This window comes from Anguilla rostrata, chromosome 18 (genome assembly GCF_018555375.3).
Source record: "Anguilla rostrata isolate EN2019 chromosome 18, ASM1855537v3, whole genome shotgun sequence".
Classification (NCBI taxonomy): domain Eukaryota; kingdom Metazoa; phylum Chordata; class Actinopteri; order Anguilliformes; family Anguillidae; genus Anguilla; species Anguilla rostrata.
The window spans coordinates 16,607,306-16,631,232 of NC_057950.1; the positions used below are offsets into that span (position 1 = coordinate 16,607,306).

At 41.5% G+C, this 23,927-nt stretch overlaps 2 protein-coding genes across 4 annotated transcripts in view; one reads left to right on the top strand and one right to left on the bottom strand.

Annotated features, from left to right (window-relative positions):
- mcph1 (microcephalin 1) overlaps nt 1-23,927 on the top strand; it is a 31,487-nt gene that overhangs the window by 4,110 nt on the left and 3,450 nt on the right. For 2 of the 3 annotated variants that reach the window (XM_064317022.1, XM_064317023.1), the window contains exons 8-11: nt 19-650; nt 7,874-7,911; nt 8,535-8,697; nt 9,111-9,188. In XM_064317022.1, coding sequence (XP_064173092.1) covers nt 19-650; nt 7,874-7,911; nt 8,535-8,697; nt 9,111-9,188 — 911 coding nt within the window. The remainder of the gene's footprint in view (nt 1-18; nt 651-7,873; nt 7,912-8,534; nt 8,698-9,110; nt 9,189-23,927) is intronic. The other variant, XM_064317024.1, reaches the window with a different exon arrangement.
- angpt2a (angiopoietin 2a) lies at nt 10,404-20,681 on the bottom strand. The gene is made up of 9 exons (XM_064317025.1): nt 20,183-20,681; nt 15,543-15,686; nt 14,874-14,995; nt 14,531-14,763; nt 14,118-14,245; nt 13,484-13,585; nt 13,067-13,233; nt 11,989-12,119; nt 10,404-11,520 (listed from the first exon to the last, which is right to left on the bottom strand). The coding sequence occupies exons 1-9, from the start codon at nt 20,444-20,446 to the stop codon at nt 11,360-11,362; spliced, it is 1,452 nt and encodes a 483-aa protein (XP_064173095.1). The 5' UTR covers nt 20,447-20,681; the 3' UTR covers nt 10,404-11,359.

The window sequence follows — 23,927 nt, forward strand, 5'->3', positions numbered from 1 at the left end:
ACTTTCTGGTTGTTATAGACTCGTGTGATGAAGATGACTCCAGTGATCTGGATACATCCTTTAGTGACTTTCATAGTAGCTCTACTGGCAGCAAAAGTGAGGCAACAAAAGGAGAGGTTCAACACCCCCACAAAACACCCACTTTTGATTTGGGTACCACTGGATCCGACATTGAAATGAATAGGAGTGCTACAGAACTTCCCAGAACTGACACTAAAAAGCAGGCGTTTGTATGTCATCGAGCGAAGAAAGAGACCGCTGAACGTCCGTGTCCTCAAGGGCCCCGTAGTGAAAGAAAACCGCCAGAACGCCAAAAGCTCTCAAACTCATCCATCCAAAGCGGGGCGCTCGAGTGTCAGACATCCCTGGAAAGCCCTTGTCCGGGTGTGTTATTAGCAGAAGGTGTGAACACTCAATCGCCTGTCGGACTCGACGGCTGGGTTATCAGAAAGCAGAGGGAATCGTCTTTTAAATGTGACCAAGCTGAAAAGGCCAGATCACAAAGCCCTGGTGTCACAGAGCCGTTTGGTGGAAGTGAAAGCACACCCTCAGTAGAATCAAAGCGCGTTTTAAATACTGAAGGAACGGACCCCTGCGGTCAGACGAAAGCGTCCAAAGTCTACAGCCTCTTCAGGGCGGTCGGCCGGTCGGTAAGTCTCCCCGTGTCTGCAGGTGAGTCTTTGATCAGAAAGGCTGCTGTCGGAGTCCGAAAGCGGGCCAGGTCCCGCAAGCAGGAGGCCTCGCCCCTCCAAGCCTTTTTCTTCAGAAAGAGCACCTCTCTGCCCCTCGATGCGAGGGGTTCCACCCAATCGCCGAGGCCCTCCTCGCCTACAGACGAGGGGGCGTTTGAGAACTACTTTTCACCTGTCAATCATTCTGAGAACGGCAGGACTGCCTCGTTGGGCCTGCCATCGGAGCCCAGCCCCCTTCCTCCAATTGAGGAGGAGCCCAAACCGCGAAAGAGGAAGAGGGGCAGGAGCGAAGCCGGTAGCCCTGGTCTGGCCCGGGCAAAGAGGAGAGTGTCTCTGTCGAATGTAAACTGAGGAAGGGATATGAACCCCATGGGATTCTCTGAAACCACTTGTTCATTGATGGATCCTAAGTTAAGATATCGCCTTCGAAAGACCTGAAGCAGCGGACCCCAACCCTAGCCCTGCAAGCCAGTCTGTTCACATTTGTTACTCCGCCTGATTCATCAGTTTCATCAGTAAAACCCCAGTTTTTTTTTTTTTGTTTTGTTTCTTTTAGTTTTTTTGGATACTGCAGTATTCGGATGTGCTTTTTATTGGCCCAATATCTGGTATAGTCACATTTTGGAGATTGTAGTCTGAAGCATGAAAATGCACTCCAAAATAACTCCAAAGCAGCTTTTACAGTGATATTATGACCCCACAGGTTGCACATATGTATATGACCACATATTTTTCATTTTTCAAATATATTTAATATTCATTTTGAAACTATTATGGTACGTGCATGCTGAGACTGCTGTGCTGAAGCAAAGACGTACTGGCATGATATAAAAATATTTCTAATTGCAAAAATCTTAGGATTAATCTCATATGTACAGCCTGTGGAAATGGAAGGTCTCTCCACAAACTGATTTGGGGTTAGCTGAAGTTTATTTTCTTGCTTTACACAAAAACCCCCGAATGCCCCTATACTAGTCATTTGGCGGCTTTACAGCTTCCCTAAAATGTCATTCATTGCACAAGAACTGTCTGGACCAATTGATAACGCACTAAAACTGGAATATGTAATTATCAGACTCAGGAAAAGTGCTGCTCTTATTTGCTAACGGTTTTTGAGCAAACTGTTTAGCTCAGGGGTTCCCAAACTCAGTCCTGGGGTCCCCCGGTTTTCATTCCAATACCAGAAGATTTTTTCTTAATTCTAGGTGTTTTTAGATGGATTATTTAACATCGTAATTCACATTGTCAGAAATGCATGCCATAAAGAATAAAATCATCTTGTTCATATTGTGCTTATTGTGTTATATTTCAAACAAATATATATAAAAAGTGGTGAAGCTTCACATGAAAGACTGAGGTGAATCAATAGGCTCCTAACTGGTGAAAGTGTGGACACATGGCCACTAAAACTAACCATCTGGAAGATAATTAATTCAAAGGCAAAGCAAATGATAATGACCTGTGTTGAGTTTAAGGAAAAAAATGTATGAAAGAAAATAAATAAAAGTGTTCAACAACCTAATTAACTTACTGATTTACCTCTGTCTTTCATTTGATTAACATGACCAGGTCAAAACCAAGTATATGGCTGGACCTAACACACTTCATCCGGCTGACCAATGGTGTAACTTTATAACTCGGTTGACCAATGGTGTAACTTCATCACTCACTCAGTCACAGACATTCGCCTTTGTAGGGTTGCGGTCCAGCCAAAAAAAAAACTTTTTTTGTAATTGTTTGCAATGTAGCACAATAACTAGAATGTAGCATGATGTCAACATGGGCATTTTATTCTTTGTGACATGCAAAGCTATTTCATACATAATATGGCTTATCCCTCTGAACATGAAAAACAGCTAATTGAGAAAAATTAGCAGCTTGTTAAAATTATGGGAGTGTGATAGTGGTTGGAACTGAAATCAGCACACGCAGGGGGCCCCGGGAACCAGTTTAGGAACCACTGGTCTAGCTGAAGACTGTCCACATTCTGCTGGTGAGCTGGTTGGGGGAGCATTGTAAGGTTGACTGAAGGCTGACTACCTGTCAATGGAGTGCTTGATGATATAGGATGTCTGCTGTTTGGGCTTTCTACAGGCTTTGGAAAGAGAACAATGACTTAATTGTCTCTAAATTGCTGTATCAGATTGAAAAGTATTGACGTTCCGATGGCATGAGGTCAATGGTCTTTACTGTGAATTTATTATTTGCCCACAAATGCATTCCCTGTGGGAGCCGTGTCATGTCATCATTGTAAACCTTTCTGATCTGGATTGCTGGTGGTTGATCCGTTATGTCTAACAGTATTATACTAATTGTAATTGTTTCTAGTTCTATCAATGTGTAGGACAAGCCACATGAACTAATCTTGGCCCTTTAATCCCACATGAATTCTGGGTTTCGGTGATTTGTTTTCATATGCAAAGTTTTTATCAGTACCTGACTTTGGTTTCAGCTTGTTCTGGTCATAAAATACTTTGGCACTTTGCACTTATTTGTCAAAAACTACTTTTGTGACACTCATAATTAGAATTCTGTCCTTGATTTGATTAAAAAAAAATGTTTCACCCTTTTAAATAAACTAGTATAATTGGGCTGTTGCACCATTTTAATCTTCCATTGTCACAAACCTATTGTTGTCATTCATCTTTGTCAGTTGAGTCAGAGCCAGTGCACCTGTTTTTTGTCAGCCCCCCCCCCCCACACACACTCACAAACACACACACAGACACACACCCTCTGGAGGGATGTGTGTTGGGGTATTCTTCAGACTAGTGTGCACAGCTGACTGAAATTACGGTAATTGAGAAGCACACTCAACAAAATGCATTGAGGAGACGTTAAAATGAACAGCACCTCAAAGGTAACTAAACTTTACATGGTTCCATTGGTGAGAATTTGTTTTGAATGGTCATGAAAGCTCTGTAAAGCTTGGTATGCCTTTTGCTGTACCTTCTGATGCTTTTGAGTCCTTAGTTTGTGTTTTTTATTACTTTTAAAAATGAATGTCCCTCCTGAATGTTGAAGGGATATGTTGTAGATTGGGACGATGTGCTCGCTTGAACAGTGGTATCTTTCCTAAAGCCGAGAAACTAGGTGAACTAGTATTTCTAGTGAAGTATTTTTCTTTCCAGCAATGAGAATAATGAACTTATTGCAAGCCGAGAATAGGTCCAGTATAATTTTACATGTGGTTTATGTCTAGGCCTAATTGTGTATAAGTCTGTCATGGTTCACTTTGCTTCTTAACCAAAGGGTGCTGCTTGTTTAGTTTGTTTTTGCTGTTATACATTTTCACGTAAATCTTCCAGAGCATTTCCTGCAGGGGTAATTGATAAAGTATGTAAAATGCTCTTATACAATACATCACGCACACATTTAGACTTAATTTCCTCTTTAATACTAGACCTCTGCTGCTGTTGTGCTCTTGTGAAGTCTTGTGGGCTTCCTGTTTGTAGCATCTGTGTGGCTGTTTTAGGTAGATTGTGTCTTGCACCTGGTGGGCTGTTGTGGTGATGTTCCCTTAACTGCTCTCTGTGTTAAGCCTGGAACACACATGCGTGATACTTGCTGGCAGAAAACTGGGAGATAAGAGGCGTCAAATGATAAAAAAACATTCTGAACTAGGATATTGGAAGTACGCAATGAAAGGATCAAGAGGAGTTTTTGACGGCTGGTTATTCGATAGTATGGAAATACTGAACCATGAATTTGCTATAATGGATCTGTGTGGTACTGGCATCCATGGCATTACCTCGAAGCAATATTAACATCTCTGCATGATTTCCTGGTTAAAATTCTTTCCAAACTTTTTTTTTTTGTATTATTCTTCCAAGGAGCAGGCAGTTTCAGACAACCCGACTTTTGTATGTCATTGCAAATGGGGGATATTCAAATATGGAATGTATTCCAAAGATGCATCCTTATTCTGTGATTGGGAATAGAAAATAATTTTTTTAAATCCTGGAAAACTAGACACAAGGAAAAGTTAGCTACATACCTGGATAAATTAGCTGGACATGTCTCTTCATTCTGCTTACTATGTAATGTAACAGCACTGGCAGCAACACATTTGCCAGGAAAACTTAACCCACCATTCGCCAACTTGCCTTCTTGTGCTGAACCCAGCTAGGCATCTTCCATGACGACATCATCTTGTTGGTCAGGCTCCTCGGGCTCATACTTCTATGTCCTCACCATAGAAATGTTATCAGCACCACTTTCTGCCTTGATAACTAGCTGCAGAGAAGCACAGTGTGCAATTTAGCAACCACAGCCACGTGTCCTTGTTTATATGTGACGTCTGATTAATTTGAATGTCAATGGAATGCCCACCCCACACCATCCAGTGAACTGGGCTCGGATCAGAGACAGGCTGTCAAAACTAGCTGTTTTAGAGGTTTGTCAATATTTTGCTTGTTAACTCACATAGTTGAGAACCCACACCTCTCGTATAATGTAAAAATTATGGGATTTTATTGCAGTTTTCCTTCCGCTTTAAAACAAGCGCCACTCACACTGGTGTGAACACTGCCAAGGGGCGGCAAAATACTGTGGATGGAACGAGCTTCCCTTTGATTAGGTGTCTTAGCATTTGACGCTTGACACTGCTGTCCTGTACAGTCTGGCTGTTACTGAAGAATAGGCGTGTAAGGAAGTCACCCATGCTCATATTGTACTTAATCACAGCAGTTTTATTGCTGTTTTATTTGTCACCTGTGCAGATATATTTAGAAAACATGCAGAAACTGGAAACTGGGAGTAGCCGCTGCTCTGTTATTCCGCTGCTGTGTGCGTCTGAGAAATTGCCTTCCTTTTTTATGGCGTGTCGTGAAAGTCGATTAAATTTCACCATGCGGGATAAAAAAGGTTTACTCGCTACTAAAACTGATTTGATGCTTGGTTTCATTCCACCCGTTTCTAATTTTCTTTTATTTTTTATGTTCTGTCCTCACAGAAGGGGAGTAAAACTGATTTAGGGTATATATTCTTACTTGCTCACTACCTGGGACACGTTGTAGGAAGGGGGAGGGTCCTGCATCTGAAGTATGTGTGAATAATTTTGGGAGATGGGTACACAAAATAGTGGTGGTTTTGACTGACAAAACACTGAGTAAAGGGAAAATTAGAAACCCCTTTAGGCTTAATTAAAGGAGGGCCATGCTATACTTGTTGTCCTCTATTTCTACAGGGACTGATATGAACTAAAAGAGTGTTTCTCAAACTCGGTCCGGGGGTTCCCTGTGTATGTTGGTTTTCATTCCAACCACAACTGCAATCCCAGAAGTTTTACATTTTTTAATTAAGTGCTTTTCATATTTCGAGGGATTAATTATCCTCTGAAGCCACATTCTGTCGGACATACACTACATGGCCAAAAGTGTACGGCCACATGACGTTCAGCATCTCATCCAAAACGGGCATTAATATGGAGTTGGTCCACTCTTTGCTGCTATAAAAACCTTCCCTCTTCTGGGAAGGCTTTATACCAGATGTTGAATTATTGCTGCAGAGATTTGCTTCCGTTCAGTCAGAAGAGCATCTGTGAGGTCGGGCGATGATTGGGCAATTAAACCTGGCTCACAGTTGGCTTTCCAATTGATCCCAAAGGTGTTGGATGAGGTTGCGCAGGCCTGTCAAGTTCTTCCACACTGATCTCGACAAAACCATTTCTGTGGACTTCACTGTGTGCCCAGGGGCACTGTCATGCTGAAACAGGAAAAGGCCTTCCCCAAACTGTTGCCACAAAGTTGGAACCACAGAATCGGCTAGAATGTCATTGCATTAAGATTTGCGTTCATTGGAATTAAGGGGCCCAAATCATGAAAAACAGCCCCAGACACCCAAGGGGTGTCCAGATACATTTGGTCATCTAGTGTAGCTATGCAGGCAATGAAAAATAAAATTAATATTGTTCATATTGTGTTATATTGCAAATCATTACACAAAAATGTTAATTTTTTTGGAACAAACGGAAGACTGAGGTTAATCAATAGGCTCATAATTCGGTTCTAGAACACTTGTTTATTTTCTTTCATAATTTTCCCCTAAACTTATCGCAATGCAGGTTTGACTCATCATTAAGTTTGTCTTTGAATTCTTAATTATCTTCCGGATGGTTAGTTTTAGTGGCCATGTGTCCATACTTTTACCACTTAGGAGCCTAATGATTCACCCCAGTCTTTACTTTGATCAGTTAAAATAATTTACCTCTTTTAATCATTTGCAATATTGTAGATTAAGCATAATGTGAACATGGAAAATCCTTCTAAACATGAACTGCACCAAATGAAGAAAAATTAACAGTTTGTTAAAATTCTGGGAATGCAATTGTAGTTGGGACGAAAACCAGCACACGCAGGTGGCCCAGGGATCGAGTGTTTGGGAACCACTGAAATAAAACATGGAATGTTCATAAAATGGTCACAAGAGGGCGTAAAACAGTTGTTATAGTTACAGCAAGAGTTAAATTTTGGGCCAGATTTTATGCCAGCCTATCTTCAGTATATTATTAATTATAAATGGAATTTATAATTCCATAATTATAATTTATAATTATAATATAAATATAAATTCTTCTGTGCCTCCTTGGTGACATTGCACTGTTTAAATTCCTGAGACTAACGCTGACGTTGTCCACCTTTGAAAGTCCCTCTGGGTGGGAACATCTGCTGAGTGAATGCAGTGTAGTGGAACAGCAGTATGCGCAGTCCGCAAACAACAGATGGTGGCATTCTGTCACAATGCAAACATGCTGATTTTGGGGTAATGTTATGTAGACCCCTGATGCAGTTGTAACTACATTATTTGTGGACGTCTATAAAAGAGGGTTCTAAAGTCATGTTGCAACTTGGAGGGTGGTCCTGTGTGACATTAGAAGGACGCCCCCTGGTTTATTGGATAATCCATTCCTTAGAGGGAAAGGTTGGTAAAGTGGTTGGGCCAAATCATTAAACCTGAAAGAGGAAATCATCCGGCTGTTGCAATCTTGTATTGATTTATTTGCACAGATAAAGGACGTTTTTTATCATTTGTGACTGGAATGAAGACCATAGTGTATGGAAGCTGTTTTTGCTTCAGCCATATGATCGTAACCTTGGTTACCATTTCCATTCTGCTTCCCTGATATTGATATTTTGTGGTATTGCGACAGCTAAAATGCATGTTTGTGTACTTTCTTTCAGGTAAAGAAAACATTAGTTATGACGAGTATGTCCATAGAGTAAGTACTTTATATTTTCCAGAATTGTGACTAGTTGTCATTTTTTTTAACTGTAAAGTGTATATTTATTCATGACAAACATGCTGATTATTCTGTAATCTATATTGATTTAGTAGTACTGTCAAATTATCACATGGCACCTGGTGTGTTGAACATGTGTACATGCATAGAAGTTAAATTTCACTCAATTTGCAGGTAATATCAGCAGGTTCAGTTCAGTTCAGGTTGCTTCATTGTCATAAAAAAGAAAACATTTTGCAGAACGAATTATACACTATATGACCAAAAGTATCTGGGTCTGTTTTTCAGACATTATGAGGAATTTTTTTCACACAAAGAGTAGTCAATGTGTGGAATAGCCTGCCAGGTCATGTAGTGGAGGCAGAAACTCTGGGGATTTTCAAGACTAGGCTTCATATGGTGTATGGTACTATCTAGTCAGTAGGTAATCAGAGCACTAATTTAGTCAGGAAGATGGCAAGCATTGTTGGGCTGAATGGCCTGTTCTTGTTATGTTATGTTATGTTATATTATGTAATTCTTAACTGCATTCATAGTGGGGAACTCTTGGCTACATTTGTAGCTTGTGTCATTTTTTGACGGTGGCATCTCTGTTTGGGCAGCAGGCAGGACACGGTGCTCCAGGTGGTGAGCAGCCTGGGGGGGTTCTCTTTGGCGGAGGCGGTGGGAGTGGGCACCACCCACGTGGTAACGGGACGGCCGCGGCGCACCCTCAGCGTGCTGCTCGGCATCGCCCGCGGCTGCTGGATCCTGTCCTTCGAGTGGGTGCGTACAGAACAGAGGTGCTCAGCCGTCATCCTGGTGGGCTGCCGTGCCTGTTGCTTTTCATTTTGAACTTAAAATCGGTCACCACACCCACGGAAGCTGGTGAGGCGAGTTATCTGTCAGCTGCATTCATGGATCAGTTGAGTGCTAAGTAGCTGTAGTGGCTGCACACATATTACTGACTGTTCTCTAGTAGATTGATTTCATTTAAATCAATTTTTACGTTACTGACCATAATACCCAGGCAATCGGCTTACCAGTATTCAGGTTATGCACCTTTCTCTGGTGTACTGAAGTAACATTCCACAGGGAGACTGAAAAGCTTATTGGTTAGTGTCCAGTCCTCCTGCCATTACCGATGTGATTGACAGGCAGTGCAACGTGTAAACTGACAGGACTTTTCCGCTTGACAGATCTTGTGCTGTTTGGAAGAGGGGCGCTGGGTATCTGAGGAACCCTACGAGCTTTCCGACCACTTCCCTGCCGCTTCTGTGAGTATCTGAAAAATTCCCTACTCTTTGCTAAAAGCGTCACTATTTAGACCAGAAACTCTTGCAGTTTTAAGCTGAATGTCTTTAAGGCATGCTGTCCATCATGATAATAATAGTGTGCCCAAAATTACTTTCTCTAATTGGTTTTCATATAAACTCATTACAATATGGTAATTCTCTGTTCAGTTTTAGTGCAGCCATTTCCCCTAAACGTAATCATAACCTAAAAAGCACCTGGATGCCATATATTATAAAGTGAATTTCTGGTTCATTTGGTCATCGTGGGCTTCCTCTGTCAGCTGTGGAAGTGGCCTCTTTCTGAGAGGAAGATGAAATCACCAATCCCCCTCATCCTGCATCTGTTCAGTGGGGTCAGTGTTGCAGTGAGGGGTTTTCAAAAATGCGTCCTCTTTCCCATTTCCACTACAAAAAAATCCGCTTCCGGGCCATTCAGTGGAGGAAAAAACACATGCGGAGTGTGTGTAGAGGCACACACGTGCACACATGCACACGCAGGCGCATTCCAATGCATCACACATTCCTGCGAGCACTTGCACATGTGCACGTACTTTGCTTAATAAAATGCTATGAAATGTTTTCTGAAACTTAGCCAGCCTGAAGCTGGCTGAGACTCAAGTTTAAGATAGTCCTCAAACCTTTTGTGTCACTTCCTGGAAAGAAGCAAAGAAGGATGATGACTGAGAGTGTGTTTCCTGTTTATTTTGGGCATAGTATTAGTTCATTCAGAAAAACCTATACGGGTGACACACTTGTTTCTGTCCTGTTCCTGAGAGTCAGTATTGCGACACTTGAAGAGCCTGTAATACTTGTTTAAATATTTATAGCATTATGCATTGCACGTCACAATAAAGCAAGCTGTATGTATATGTATGTAATATTCTGCCAAGATATTTTAGCCTATATTTTAGACTTGATGTTCTGCAGTGTCTTTTCACAGCTTGTTCAGTATGCAATCAGAAGAACTTGTCTTCTGTAATTATGTTGTAGTAGTGGTTTAATAGTCAAGTCATGCATGCATGCAAAGGAGCAGCCATTTTGGCTCCTTGCTGATACTTTTTTCAATAAAGTGTCAATGTGTGTGCTACTTTGCTATAATTAGGTGATGTGTGCACTAGATATTTATGAGATGATACATTGACTGTCATTTGCCAAAATAGTAATACAAGTGACACAGAAAAATATATATTCACAGAGTTTCGTTAATAAATAGCCAGAACTTGTATTAGAGTTTGAGACTCTGAGATCCTTCATAGCCAAATGTGAAAAAACATCACAGACATACATTCACACCAGAATTAGAAGTTGCAAAAGGTAATATTCTGTCAATTACACTTTCAGTGTGGATTTCGTTAATCAGACATGAACAAATGGGCAGAGGATGCCAAGTAGACTCATAAAAGTGCACTTCTGGCAAAAGTCTCCATTCCCTTTCAGTATGTAATATGCTGCCAAGATATTTAAGACCAAGATAATCAGGGCAATGCATTTTTCCTGATCATGCGACCCAGGAAACGTTTAGCCTATATTTTAGACCTTATCCCCAAGTCTTCACTGTAGACACTAATTAAGCGGACAATGCATTGTGGTCAATTACAGAAGTCTCAAAGGATTTTTTTGTTTGTGCCAGAATAGCGCATGATGTGGAAACGTACACTGTAAGAATATATTGTCACTCGTAAATACCCTCTAGAAATTCTGAATTTCTACAATATGTTCCTTTACCTTTTAAGGCCAGATATGTAATTTACACAATGAAACATTAATTGTCTCTAGAGAAGCTTTATAAGCCTGATTCTGTGAAGAAGAAAAAAAAATTAAATGCTACTGAGGCTACTGTTAAAGTTTCTAAAGTGAATGGACAGTATTTGCCACTGAAAGATTCAAGACAGGCAATATCCTACAGATTACCCGTCACCATATATTCTGATAAAAATAGTTCCATCTTTCAATAAATACGAATATTTAGATTCTAATTTGTGCAGTCTCTTGGTTGGCTGATGTAGTCCTTAAAGCTCATCTCCTTCTGGGTTCTCCAGCTCTATGAACATCATAGGCAGACCTTCTCTTTCATTTCTTGCTTCTCGAAACGGTGACTATTTTAAATCTGAAAGCTCGGAAGTGAGAAGGTAATCTCGGGTGCCCCGGTGACCTCAGAAGTCGGCTGGCCGCATCATCATCTGCGTGGCTTTTAGTGAGTATCCCGAGCCTTTCCAGTAGTACCACTTTATTCCATTGAACCGGTTTGTGTTCAGGCCTATTTGGTAATATATCCCATTCAAGTTAGAAGGACCACAGGCATCAAACCACCAGCCTGCAACAACAAAAAAAACAAATGGGTTAATTAGGGTGATACTTGTTTTTTATTTTACTTATTATTACTGACATGGTGCTTTGCGACAGCAGGTTGATGGAGACGATGTTGGCTGAAAAACATATTTTCATTATTCATTTGGGAGCATTTAAAACGTGTGTGGATGCATCCTTTTATCCTCTGCTTATTTTCTTTTTTTTTTTTTTTTTTGGTGCTGCACCTGTAATATTTATTAGAGGTGCGTGTGACTTCCTTTCACCCTGACCCTGCGGAAAACAGCGCAAGGTTCTTTTCAGCTTTCTGTGTTTTGGGGGAAATTCCACGTTCTGGAACACGGAAGTTTGATTGTTGACCGAGTGTTCTAAACAAGCGCGCGCCAACCAGCCGCTGTGCCCAGCGGCGCACTCCGGAGCACATGTGTTAAGTGACGGTGATGGGGCGCCGATGAGTTACTGAAATGGCTCTCACCTCCGGTTGTGAGTTGCGAACATTTGCAAACACATTTGTCATTGTCTGCGTCTTTTGTGCTGAACCCGCTTCCAGGTTGTCCAAGGCTGCTGATTTTCCCCGCTGTTCCGCTGTAGCCTGTAAGCTGTATCCTGTTTCATTGAAAAGAGAAAAACATGGTTAGGAGGAAATCCACAAGTGCTGCTCAAAAAAAAAAAAAAAAAAACACCGGCTGAAACTAGTAATGATCTGCCAGCTCTACGGACATGACATTGTTATAACCCTGGTAGACTGTGGGTGCCTTGTGCAACACTACAAAGAACTAATGCAGGATAATCTACCCTACATACCCTAGGCAATATAAGCCTACCCTATCCTACCCCAGTCATAATGGGATACCAGAGGATCCAATCTGTGACTACTGGGCCCAGACTGAAAGCCCGCAAGTATACTTGCTCATTTAGGGCCTTTGGTACATGAAAACATATGATGATCTTGTCATTTTCCTTATGAAAAACAAAATCCCCAATTCTGACTTTATTCCTAATTTGAGATGCAGATTGTAGTTACAGGACTGTTGCATTGGTGCAGCTGCCGTGTGATTCCTGCAGTGCATGCGGCATGCAGCCGCTGCTTTTCATGCTGCAGCTGAGCAGCTGAGGGATTCTGCGACTTGTGCGCAGCGAATGCAGATGGACTGCAGTCCAGAGAAGCTGCTTCATTGCGTTCGGGTAGAATGGGAGCTGCTTTATAATGATTGGGTGGGAAAGGAGCTACTTTATTGTGATTGGGTGGGAAAGGAGCTACTTTATTGTGATTGGGTAGGAGAAACCTTGTTGACCTAAACATTCCCTCCTTACAGCCAGTTGTGTAGCAGCCTGTGGGGCTGCTGGCTGGCATCAGCAGGCACTAGCATTGATTGTGAGGATTAGATTCCAGACCATGGCCTATCGCTTCACTGAATGTGACTGCTTTTACTGGGCTACCCAAAACAGCCCACATTTTATACAGTGAACGTACTAGGTTAAATTTCACGAAGTGTACGTCAGCCCGTTGTGATTAAATAAAATGAATCGCAGGTATTGTGCGCTCAACTCACCTGTAATTTTCTGCCTCGCTACTGAGGGAGAACTTGTCATACTGCGAGAAGCCGCTGTTCCCCTCCCAGTCCTGCAGCTGAATTCTCAGGACATACGCCCTCTGGTTCGTCAGCTGAGAAACCATCTCATTTCCAAGCCAGTGTTCTCCAGCAGGGTCCCCAAAACCCTGGTGAAAATTTAAATTGCGTTACTGATCCGCTGAAACCTTACTGTCCGGCCATGACATCTCATGGTAGGCCGTATCACTACATTAAGAGCTGCTGGCACAATGGCTGATTGCTTTTTCCTTATATTATGATGCAAAGAGCCTAGAAGCCTGGTGAATGGTTAGGTTGCATAAGAATGTCATTTGGGAAATGCAGTAGCAGTTTCAGTTGGAGACGAATGGCAAACGCTGGCACCAGAATATGCCTTACCGTTTTGTACTCTTCCCAGGTGCGGTGAAAGTCGACCTGTCCGTTGAAACGTTTCTGTAGTACTGTCCACCCGCCTCCTTGCGTCTCCATGTCACAGTAAGCCTGGGAACGAGGAGAGCAACTTCAGCCACAGAGCAAATATACCAGCCTGACTGGACATGCAGTATGTGCTAGCTACTCCCCAGAAGGAGGGTGGTGTACTTTAATGGAAACCACAATCTACAACAATCTCCTTGTAGTAAAACCAGGGGCAGATGTGAAATGTGATGGAATGTGCTATGTGATGGAAATGCCATTTCTCCTCTCTGAAACTAATTCACATTTTCATTTTGTTTGATTAGTCATTTTATACAAATGCGTGTTCTTTACGATTTTATTGAGAATTTTCTATGATGGTTTTCAGATTTTCTGATGACATGCATACATGTCAACCTTGTTTGCAAATACACAACAGCATTGAAATATACAGTTTAATAGATAGGCCTAATATTAGCATATATAGATATATACATTTCAACGTGTTTATATTACATTTTTATATACTTAGAATATAAATAGCACAGCGTTATTGCCGGCTGTCGCTGAAACGGTGTGTGCTGTGGTGCTAGGAGTGCTCTGACACTCTGTATCCTACCTCTATATTATCTGTGCTGTTGGGAGAAGTTAGCGGGTAGATGCCGCTCTGTCTCTTCCCTGCCTTAAAGGCAGCTGCACAGTCAGTGTATGCTGCCGGAGCGTCCTGTATCATCGCAGACGCTTTCACTGAAAAAAAAATACAATACATAATTAACTACCACAATGCAACATTAAACATTTGCTTAAATGTTATGATTGATTCGTTATTATTCTCATTTTGATAGAAAAATGGCCTGCTATTCTGCTGTTATGAACTGCTACATTGCATTAGCAAGGGCATTTGGTTGATGACAGTTTTTAGAAAAGACACACATTGTGATGGGAAGTGTCTAGCAGTTTAGCGGATGGCCACACAAATCTGTGCCCTTAACGGTGATGGTGGTGGTGAGGTGAGGGCCCGCGGTCGCTCACGTGTGGGGACGGTGATGGTGGAGATGAGGGTGTTGACGGTCTCCAGCAGGTGGTCCTGCTGACGCTGGAGGGCGGAGTTGTTGGAGGAGGTGGAGTTGAGCTGCTGCTCCAGCTCCTTGATGACGGCCGTCTGTCGGAGCACCAGCTCCTGTAGCTGCTCCCTCTCCTCCTTCAGAGACTTCAGCTCCACCTGCCGGTGCTCCTCCATCTCCTCAACCCGCTTCTCCAGGAAACTGCAGCACATATTTATATGTTAACGCATTTGGATATAGATATATAATTACATTTGGCTAAAATATAAACCGTGTTCCTTTGACATGGACGAGACTTTGAATTTACTTACTTGTTCTTTTTACTGAGTTTGTCTATTTCGTCTGTTTGGAGAAGAATCTGTTTTTCCAATTTATTTGTAAACAAGGAATTTTCATGAAGCTGAAGCTCAAGTCGAGTTGTTTGATTTATAACCTGAAAAAAACAATATTTTTCAACAGATGAATGTTAGTCATATCCTTCAAACAGATGATAAGATGAAATAAAATCTGTACAAGCTTATCAGATATATCTGATCAGGGCTAAGCTTAATATCCTGGAAACACATATCATTAGTTGTCTGGACTATGATGCATCTTTAATACAATTAAGCCAGTTACAAGCAATGAGAAAATACCAGTTACAAAATCTTGGTCATCCTTTTCTGTTTCAATACAGAGCTAAATTGCAGATTTCCTGCTGGTTGGCAGTAGACTACCTATTACTTGCATCTCGTCTTATAGCCTTTAATTATACTGTAGGCTATAGGTTCAATTAAAGGGTGTATAGTTTTTAATACTAAAAACAGCTGTTTTGCTCAATGATGTCTTTATATTCTGTATATTTTATTGATCAGCATAGGTATCTATGTTCATTAAGTGATGCCTCGTAATGATATGCAGATGAAAAGTAAAGATGAGTCTTAGGTCTGTCACTGCACTGATCCAGTGAAGAGTGCATGCAGTAGGGCAGTCACGTTTACCTGAGCTTCCACGCTTGTCAGCTTATGGGTCTGGCTCAACAGACTAGTCCCGATCTCAATCATGGCCTCTGTGTGGTTGCGAACAGCACTCTGATGGATCTGCACCATCTCGTTCTTCACATTCTCCTGGATGTAGCTCTCCAGCTGCAGCAGAGACAGGAAAAAGGTATCCAGTCATTCAGCAGGGTTAGTGGTGGAGCAGCAAAAAAGTGTCCAGTCATTCAGTACGCAGTATTTCAAAATTGTGATATCGAGCATTCCGCTTGGTTTGTTGGTCTGCTAACAATTGAAATGTTACAAATGAATTCACTTGGCTCAGTTTTTAATCTTGGGCTCCCCAAAGGCATCCAGGTCAGAACACAAAACAAGCTGGGTGAAATGTTGCATCAATTATTGCAAATATTAGTGTGTCTTCAGTGTGAGAAGGAAACATTTTTTAAATGCAAGCTCCCTGTACATTTATGGCAGGTTCTGTCACTTGTATTTACTTTCTATTTAGGCTATTTATCTTTTTTAACAGGGCATGTTTTATAATAGGATCCAATTGTGTTCTGCCATAGTAACAGGAATTAATATTAATTCATATATATTAGATATACGTCTAAATATTTTCTGCTGAAATAAATTCAATATAGGTTACAAAGGGATCCCTGTATATCCAAAGACTATCATTTTAGCTCGTTTGTGTGTCTACAAGCGTTTGTTCTGTGTAATTATGGTATGCTCGGGTATTGACGCACGTTGCCTCTTCAGGAACCTTACATTAACAGGATGTTTTTTTGGTTGTTAGACTGCTCCAATTAGGCCGTGGCATGGCGGTGATTAAAGTGCCATTACCTCTGCCTGTTTGTGAACTAGTATCCAGGTAACACTTTTGGAAGCTAAATACCCGCCGATAGAATTTTCCCATGGTAATGGCGGCTGGATTGCGAAGCCATCAGCTGCTGCAATCAGGTCTAATTTTGTTTGCCTTCCTTTCTGGCCGTGATTTGTGTTTGTTTTCTTCGAAGCAGAGGAACGTGAGTGGAAATGCATGTCATTGGATCCGTGAGGGGGACATTCCGTTGACGGTTAATGAACTAATCAGTTGTTTGCTCCAGTGCCGGGTTCCAGAGGATGTCGTGAGGAATGTGTTGTCTTCCTCAGTCGCCGAAAAGCGTGACACAGAACCGAAACGTCATTTTTTAGTGTCACGCAAATGACCTGCCAGCGGGACTGTCCTGTTTCACACTGGCCAGCCAACGTGGCATCACAGCACCACCTTATACCCACATGCACCCAAACGCGAAATCGCTTCAGAATATGATTGAAACTATTTTCAATATACTCCACTTTGGTGGCTGGGTTTATAGTCAGAGGATTTAAAGTGGAAAAGATTAAACTTCCCAATGCTGGTGTAGGTAATTTCTTATTCCATAAAAACTTATTGGCTTCTTCTTTCAATATATATGGGTTTGAAAATTATGGTTATAAATTTCCGAAAGTATCAACTCACATTTTACTGTTATTGAGATGACATTAAAGTCAATAGACAGAATTTTATTCAGCACAACAGGAATATTCTGTGTTATATTTTTGATTGCTCTGGGATGCGTTGCCCAATCTAAAGATGCATGTCTATAATATCATTTTATTAGATCCAAGAATTCTCTTGGTAAATTGGGCTTCACTTAGGTTACTGTAAATTAATAATGAGCAGATGACAGTATTGACCAAGAAAGCAAGCTACAGTATCGCTTGTAGAATAGTTAGTGTTCACAACCATTATTTTCAACCATTGAATACCTCATTCTTGATTGCAAAACACATGTACAATTTGAGCAGAAAACTTGCAGACCCCATTAGTAGCTAAATAGGATAACGTGTAACTCTGATTAAATGTTTTCTAGGAATCATACATCTGCTCATCCAAAGGATTTTATTGTTTGTCTGTTTTCTTATTTTATGTTGCATTCCAGCTCTTGAGCAATGTCTCATCATCACCTCTTAAACCAATATACAGACTTGAAGAAAATATTACATATTTTGTATTAATATAAATATCATTCTACTTCATAAATGCAAATGAATTATTTGGCCTTTCAAACCATGTTTATATCAACAAAGTTATTTTCACAGTAAAATAGTCGAGTGCGGGTTTGTGAATGAACGTTCATTGCAGAGTCATTAGTCCTTTCATCATTTGGTCCTTGTAGCATCAGTAAGAACTGTTGAAGCAACGTTTAATTAACTGAACAAAGATCACCATGGTGATGCAGAAGGCAAGGTATGACGCATGTTTTTGCTTCTTTTCAGTATTACTGAAAACCTGTTGATGTTTTTTGCATTTTTTGTCTTGTTTTTCCTCTTGCTTCCTGTTTTTCTTTTGCGTGTTTTCTTCCTTAGACATCAACACATTTCAAAGTCAATATATTTCAGAAGCATCCCGTCATTCAAGAAGGGAAGTATTCTGTTTGTTTGTGAACCTAAGAACTGAAAACTGTGGTTCATGTTGATCATGAAGTTTTTTCCCCCCACTTTTTGTGCATGTAACTTTATTATGTTGCACAACTTTTCTTTAGTCAGAGAGGCCATTGGGGTGTTATAGGTGATGCAGTGACTAAGGAGGCTGTCTGTGTTAACACCGAAATGACCTTAATGCCTCATGGTCAAGAGAATGTCCTTATGCCGTCTGTATGTGGCAGTCTACTGTCAGCCAGCTTACTGTCATTGGGTGCCTGGACACTTCCACAGAATACAGTTTTTAACATGGCAAACCATTATAACCATCACTGCTTGTTAATGGTGGGGAAGATTCTGGAAGCCTGAGTCACAGCATCTTTCCAAGTTCTCTGGCTCTGGTGTAATTTACACATTGCCAGTTTAACTGCATCAGAAACTTAAAACAATCTGCTGCTGGATGTTCGGCTATGTGGAGTCCGTTTCTTTGGGGTGAAATTGACTAAAATTATTTCTGTGTCAGAAATACTTAAGATGCTGCAGATGCACACTTGGGAATTCATAGCGACTGAAAAAAGGTACTAACTTTAGAGTCTGGAGTCTTTTGTGTTTTCTGTGGGCTTATCTGATATGGAAACATATGGAAACATTCCTGCAAGCTTCCATGCTTGCTTGTGCTAACCGTTAACAACTGTTGCTTCATTTTACAATCAGAATTACTTCTGTGCAGTTCAGAATAAAGCAGCAGTATTAGCGTTGTTATCAGTTTTGCTCATCACAACCGTGCTCTGATTATAAAAGAATAACTTTCCTGCCACTTGTGAATGAAACAGCTGTGCTACGGAAGTAGATTGCACCTGGGTGTTTGTGGGATTAGCTGAAGTAACATGTGGCATCTCTGGTCCAGAGTATAAGGTAAAGCAGGTGCCAGCTTGGATTTTTATTTATATTTATCTTGGGTAAAAGCAGCAGTTCCCAACACTGGGCCATTAGAGGGTGGCAGCGTAGCATAAGTTAGGAAACTGCACTTCCAACTTTAAGGTCATGGGTTCGGTTCCCACGTGGGACTCTACCAGCATTCCCCTTAGCTATAACCTGAATTGTTTATATTAAAATATAAAAAAAGAATACAAGCTGTGTAAGTCACTCTGGATAAGAGCAGATCTGCTCAATGTCTACAATGTAAATCTAATTTGAGAAATTCAGGTGGGTTGCGAGATGTGTGTGCACGAAATTGTCAGTGTTGACCATAAACCTCATATTTCCAAAAATTTGAATTTTCAGGTACAGCAAAAAACTGCATCCTATATTCTATTAACCAGTGAGTATTATGGTTTTGTCATTTGGGCTTTTGAACCAATTAAGTTACATAAAGTTGTTAAACTCTAGCAGAATATTGAGCTGGATGACAACTTTCAATGCATATTTAAAAAATCTGACAAGAACTGGCCTTTATACAAATTCTAAGTTACTGTACATTCTACAACTTTTATATAAAATATGATAGCTCAGCATTACTTTTTAAATTTTATCACATTTTTATATTATCTGTGGAATAATTCAGAAGAAAACCTAAAAGCATAACACCAGAAGATCAATCTTAGACTTAATACTTCATGCTCCAGAAACAGATTAATGCCGACTGCAAAATGATTTTAATTGTATTCAAAGGCTTTCTGCTTTCATTTGATCTATTTTATGAAAATCTTTCTCCCCTTCGTCTTATTGAAAATGCAGACACTTCACAGAATAAATGTTTAAAAAGTTTTGACAGGCGACAGGTTCAGTAGAGCTGTACCATTTGCTATATATGAGCTACCCCCCCACCCCCCACATGATCTCACTCCTTCCTCTGGTCTGCAGCTGCACATGGCCACAGTACTGTTTTGCTTTCGCTGTCGCGCACCCCATACATCAGTCAACAGGGTCTCTAAATAGGAATCATGCCCTGAATTCAAATTCAAATAATTGAGGGAACTTCTTTTTTGGGGGCAAATGACATCCCCTTCAATTCTAATTGGTGCAGTGTGCACACGCAGGAAATCCAAACACCAATGACAGAAACTAGACCGCGCACGCACTCATTCAGAAGTCTTGTTCAGTTAATAGAATGAGAAAGACAGACAGACACACACACACGCACACACACGCACACACACCACACACACACACACACACTGAAGTCGACCTCAGGTCCTTACCTTGATGAGCCACTGGGTGTTGTTCTCCATGATGGTCTGCAGCTGCTCCAGTCTCTGGACGGACTCGTTGTGCTCGGCTGGGTCGTCCCGCTGGAAGGTTCCGGCGGGCTCCGGACAGCTGTCCTGCTCAGGCAGGAGGAAGGTGTAGGTGCAGGGGCCGTTCTGGATCTGGTACTCCTTCTTCCTGCTCAGGTCTCGACCTACCCTGCGCCCAGCCACTAGCACAGCGCAGAACCCCAACACCAGCCAACGAGTGCCAAACATCGCTTCTCTTACTTTATTATAACTTTTTTTTTTAAATAGATTTTTACAAATATTTGTGGAAATGTCTCCACAAAAAACTTCACAGCTAAAAAGAAAGTTCTAGTTGAGTTAAATAGCAACCAGCCAGCTGATTAGTTTTCTCTTGGATTGCAAGAGGGGAGGAATTCTCTTCAGTTCTATCTCAAGTTCTCTACACCACACAGGGGTAAAGTGGAGAGTAGGTGGTTGTTCTACCACGCTGGTTGCTTTCCTTTCGCTGATGGCCCTCTTCCCTTTTTTATTGAGCCTTACATTCTTTGATGCTGCTCCTGCCTCCACTGTGATTGGCCGAGGGTGGAAGTATGTAGATGGAAAAAGCCCCTCCCTTGACCTCCTGCATCCAGTCACTACTGAGAGCTGGTCATTGCGAAAGTGACACAGCTGTGCTGCCTGTGAATCAGACGCCCCCTGCTGGTCGTCAAGGAAAAGCTCATCAATCGCAGGAAGGGTATTTTTTGTTTGTTTGTTTTCTGGAGACTGGAGTTCTGAACTCATCCAGAATTCTGCTGTGCAAATGATACAAAACTCCACTCAAGGAAAAAGCCATGAGTTTTGGACAAATCTGTGAAGCTAGGGCATGTAGATTTATTGTGTGTGTAGGGGGAGGGTCAGTTGTCCCTCACAATTGTATCTCTCTCCTAGGTGCCATTCACCTGTATTACAGCTGTGGCTGCATTTGGAGTTAGTTGTGGTGGTTTTGCAGTGTGGGTGTGTTTGTCTTCATGAGCTGCTAGTTCTTTATTAGTAAAACCTCTTAAAATGGGCTCCTTCGTGTCTGCTCGCATTGCCCTTGCTGTGGTCAAAGCATGTGACCACATTTGCATTTGCATCAGGGGACAATGCGCGTCGGATCAAAGCGTGCCCGGTGCTGCGGGGTTCAGGGTTCAGTGTCACACGCAGGAAGTGCACCCCCGTTTCTCCCGGGTCATCGGCGCGATTTGAAAATACCTGCACGGTTACCGTAGAAACCGCGGTGCCAGCCCGGGTCGTTCTCCCTGCGCCCCACCTTTGAATGGGGAGGATGTGTCTCGGGTCACGGCTGCCCCCCCCCCCCGCTTCCCGGCACCCCTGGAGTCCGGCCGGATCGGGACGAGCGCCAGAGAGCGGGCGAAAGGAAAAAATAAGGTTTATACTCGCGAGAGATTCGAACCTGCAGCTCCAACATTTCAATGACGCAGAATCCTGTGGTATTTACCTGCTTAAATGAACAATGTGAAGGACACTCATTTTGTTGTCTGCGGGGCTTTCCGATTGTGAATGATCCCGTCAGTTCATAAACTCAAAATACAGCTGATGGAACAATGTGTTTCCTCACCTTGAATTAATTTCCTCATCATATGATCGTTCTTGCTTCAGTGGTCCTCAGTTGATTGTCGCTTCGGGGCTGCTACATGGACACTTAATAAATAGTACGTTTCACTGATTTGTCTTGCATGTATTTTGCCATAACCCTACTTTTTTGCTCAAGTCTGTGGACTAGTTTTCTCCAGCGTACTTAAGGCATCCCAACTGCAAAATCTCCGCGCATTTAAGGAAGCCCTTAAGTGTGGGATTTCCTTTTACAAGATCTAATCTGTGTGAAGTGATTTGTAAATGCCTTTGTGGCTGCTCTTAAAATAGTTATGCACTGCCATACGAGCTCCAGCCATCCTGGAAAGCACACATTATGATTTTATCCCTGGTTCAGTTCTTGCCATTGTTTTGCACAAATTAAATGAAAGGAATTTTGGACTTCATAGGTGAGATGGAACTGTTGATTTCTTATAAGTAAAGAAAGACAGACAGAAAGAAAAAGAATATTTAGGGAGGAAAGTCCTGTCATGGCACTGAAAGAAAACAATCCACCTGGATTGTAGTAATCAGTGGAGTCAGGACAAAGTTATTCTGTCAGAGCTATTTGCAAACAAGCTGTCTGATGTCCAGTTTTGTATAGATTTTGTGCTTACAAAAGGAAAATCTCTATGTGGTCTTTTTATGAAAAAGACTGCAACTGCAATAGTCTTGACTGAGGATATTTGATGTCTGTATTATACACCCTTATTGCGTATTAAGTCGACATGAAGCACCAAACCTGAAAGCTTAGGGAACTGGGCTTGTAATGCCAAGGTTGTAGGTTCGATTCCCAGGTAGAGCACTGCCATGATACCCTTCAGAATGAGAATTAACCTGAATTGCTTCAATAAATATCTACCTGTATAAATGGATTGTGTGTAAAGAAGCTGTGTAATATTTTTAAAATCTTCTGCTAAATGCCTAAATTGTAGATGTGTTGTGATGTCAATCAAAGCGTTTACCATACGAGCTTAAAAGGGGCTCCACTGTCTCATTCTCGGTGTAATCAAATTACAGTGAACGCAAAGTGAATTGTGAAAAATTAATGTTCATAACACGTTAATAACCCTCATCTTCTGAAAAGACAAAAACGTGGTCGCGTTCCAGAGCACTCTTCAGTAAAATCATAATGTAGCATGAACAAATCACCAGAATATTTTATTTTTGATTGAAATTCTGAAGACTGAATTATGCGTGGCAGAATTTCAGCAAATTGTTGCATCGTCTGCCGGAAAAATCCTGATAATTCCGATGAGTAATCAGGCTTTTGTGAGGTTGTTTTTCTCTCCTCTTCCAGGCATAAAGCAAGCTCAATTTTCACTTCACTGAGGGGAAAAAACAGGTATGTTGTGCAGGAAATAAATGTGCAAAGAGGATGTTTTGTCTTGAACCCAGGGGTTTTTCACCACTGAAAGCTTCTCCCCATAGTTCCCTCTACTCATTTACTGCTTCCTACAGTGCCAGAGTTCACATCTTACCACAGACGGTGAACACTTTTTATTCATTTTTAAAAATGTATTTTATTAATGTTATCATTGTGTTGACCAAAAGGTGTTTGCTAATACTATGGTAATGGCGAGGTCGCTATTCAGCCCTTTACATATTGGAAAGTGGATGTTGTACATATACAGTATAAGTTATTGTATCAGTTTGACCTTGATAATTGATTGGTTTATATTATCGCCGCAGGTTTTAAGTGAAAACAGTTTTCATAATACCCTTGACCTGAAATTGGCAGCAGTATCAAAGGAAAAAAAAAAATTTCAGGTGACATTTTTTCGTCATACGGGGAAGGAAATCATTCTTAAAAGGGGGCATTGTATCCCACTTTTCCCTTACCTATGTACAATTGGATGTAGTGGTTTTGTTGACGGACTCCGAATTTTGTGCCGGGTGCACCTATTGTGACTTCACCTTGAAGAATTCCGAGCCACAATGGCAAAGAATGCATTGTTCATTATTTGCTCTGACTCAAGTGGAATAAGGGCTGTAGGTGTCAGGCCCCCTGAGATACAGACAGTGACTGTATAGGTAGCATTGTCTGTGTGTGAGTGACAGTGTGTGTGTGAGAGAGAGTGACTGTACTGGGCAGTGTGAAGTTCACCCCCGA